Here is a 1,276-nt window from a genome sequence, read left to right on the forward strand (position 1 = left end):
TATCTACTATGAATAATGGGGAGAGCGGTTCAGATTTTTGACCAGATCAAAGCCCAAAAACCTTGCATTGAATCAAATAGATGGAAAAGCTAATCAATAGCCAGTTCACTCCATCTCATTGTAAAGTGGTACTGGGTGAGGTTCAATTGGAATTGCAGCTTATTGTTGTTTTTAGGATCTTTTGGTTCTGTAAAAAGAAAAGGGATTTTTTTTCTTTTCTTTTCTTTTCTTTTTTATGATATTCATGACAAGGGAGTGGTATTTGTAATGATTTGATATGATGACCTAATGATGAAGTCGAAATGCGATAATGGCGGCGAAAAAGAAAAAAGAATAATCACCGACGAAAAGAATCCCACAAAACATAGAAGAAAAAGAAAAGAACACAGAGAGTATCAGCATGGGGTATGAAGAAGGATATCCATTTATGAGGTTCAATTGAGAATATATCATTCATATAAGACAACAGAACATAAATCATCTTCAGCTTTACGTTCTGAGTATTTCTGTTGACAATCTCAGACTGTGTCTCTATTCTATTCTATCTACATCTGGAAACAAAAGAAGACTTAAATGAAGGTGCAGGATCGTAATGGAAGGGAGCCGCCGGGTGCTGCCAGGATTTGAAACTAGGCTTCTCCGAATCCGGCAACTGAGAACCCTGACGCGACGATGAATCTTCCCTTGACTTGACTTCAGCGGAGCGATCTGGAAGCTTAGGATTAGGCGAAGCCGGCGACAATACCAAGGGGGATAAAAGAGGAATAGCGACCTTCCAATCCGAAACGAGTTTTGAAGGCGAATTAACCTGAATAGAAGCAGGGGCTCGCCGCTGCAATCTGGTCGGAGCTTGCTTCTTATTACCTCCGCCGGAATTCCTCCCCTGTGATCCAGCCATTAATCAGATTTCAACAAGATCTGATTTGCAGCAGCAGCAGCAGCAACAACCACTCAGCTAGAGATGAAGAAATTGAACAGACCAAGAAAAAATTGTGAAAATAGAAGAAGCGAGAAGTTCAAGTGCAAAATATTGACTAAGTGATGAGATCGAGAGCGAGAGAGAGACAGAGAAGGGTTTGTTTTGTTTAGCAAGATTGTGGACAGAAGCGAACCAGCGGCTTTAACTTTTTATAGCCACACCAGAGAGAAGAGAGAGAGCGTGTGGCTTACACGTTCTGAGTTTCCACTTTTCTGATATGTGTAATTTGAGTAAATAATGGAGGGTACATTTGTAAATAGGATCGACTACCATGGACTTTAAACCTTGTTGAGCTGT

At 40.6% G+C, this 1,276-nt stretch overlaps 1 protein-coding gene across 1 annotated transcript; it reads right to left on the reverse strand.

Moving 5' to 3' along the window:
• Positions 1–541: 541 nt before the first annotated feature.
• On the reverse strand, positions 542–898 carry LOC149029005 (uncharacterized protein At4g14450, chloroplastic-like). The gene has a single exon (XM_089139263.1). The coding sequence runs from the start codon at positions 896–898 to the stop codon at positions 542–544; it is 357 nt and encodes a 118-aa protein (XP_088995389.1).
• Positions 899–1,276: the final 378 nt, after the last annotated feature.

This window comes from Hakea prostrata, chromosome 1 (genome assembly GCF_041222555.1).
Source record: "Hakea prostrata isolate BN-2017 chromosome 1, UWA_Hpros_2, whole genome shotgun sequence".
NCBI lineage: Eukaryota > Viridiplantae > Streptophyta > Magnoliopsida > Proteales > Proteaceae > Hakea > Hakea prostrata.

Coding starts and splice junctions, on each gene's coding strand:
- LOC149029005 (XM_089139263.1), bottom strand. CDS start 898: ATGGCTGGATCACAGGGGAGGAATTCCGGCGGAGGTAATAAGAAGCAA.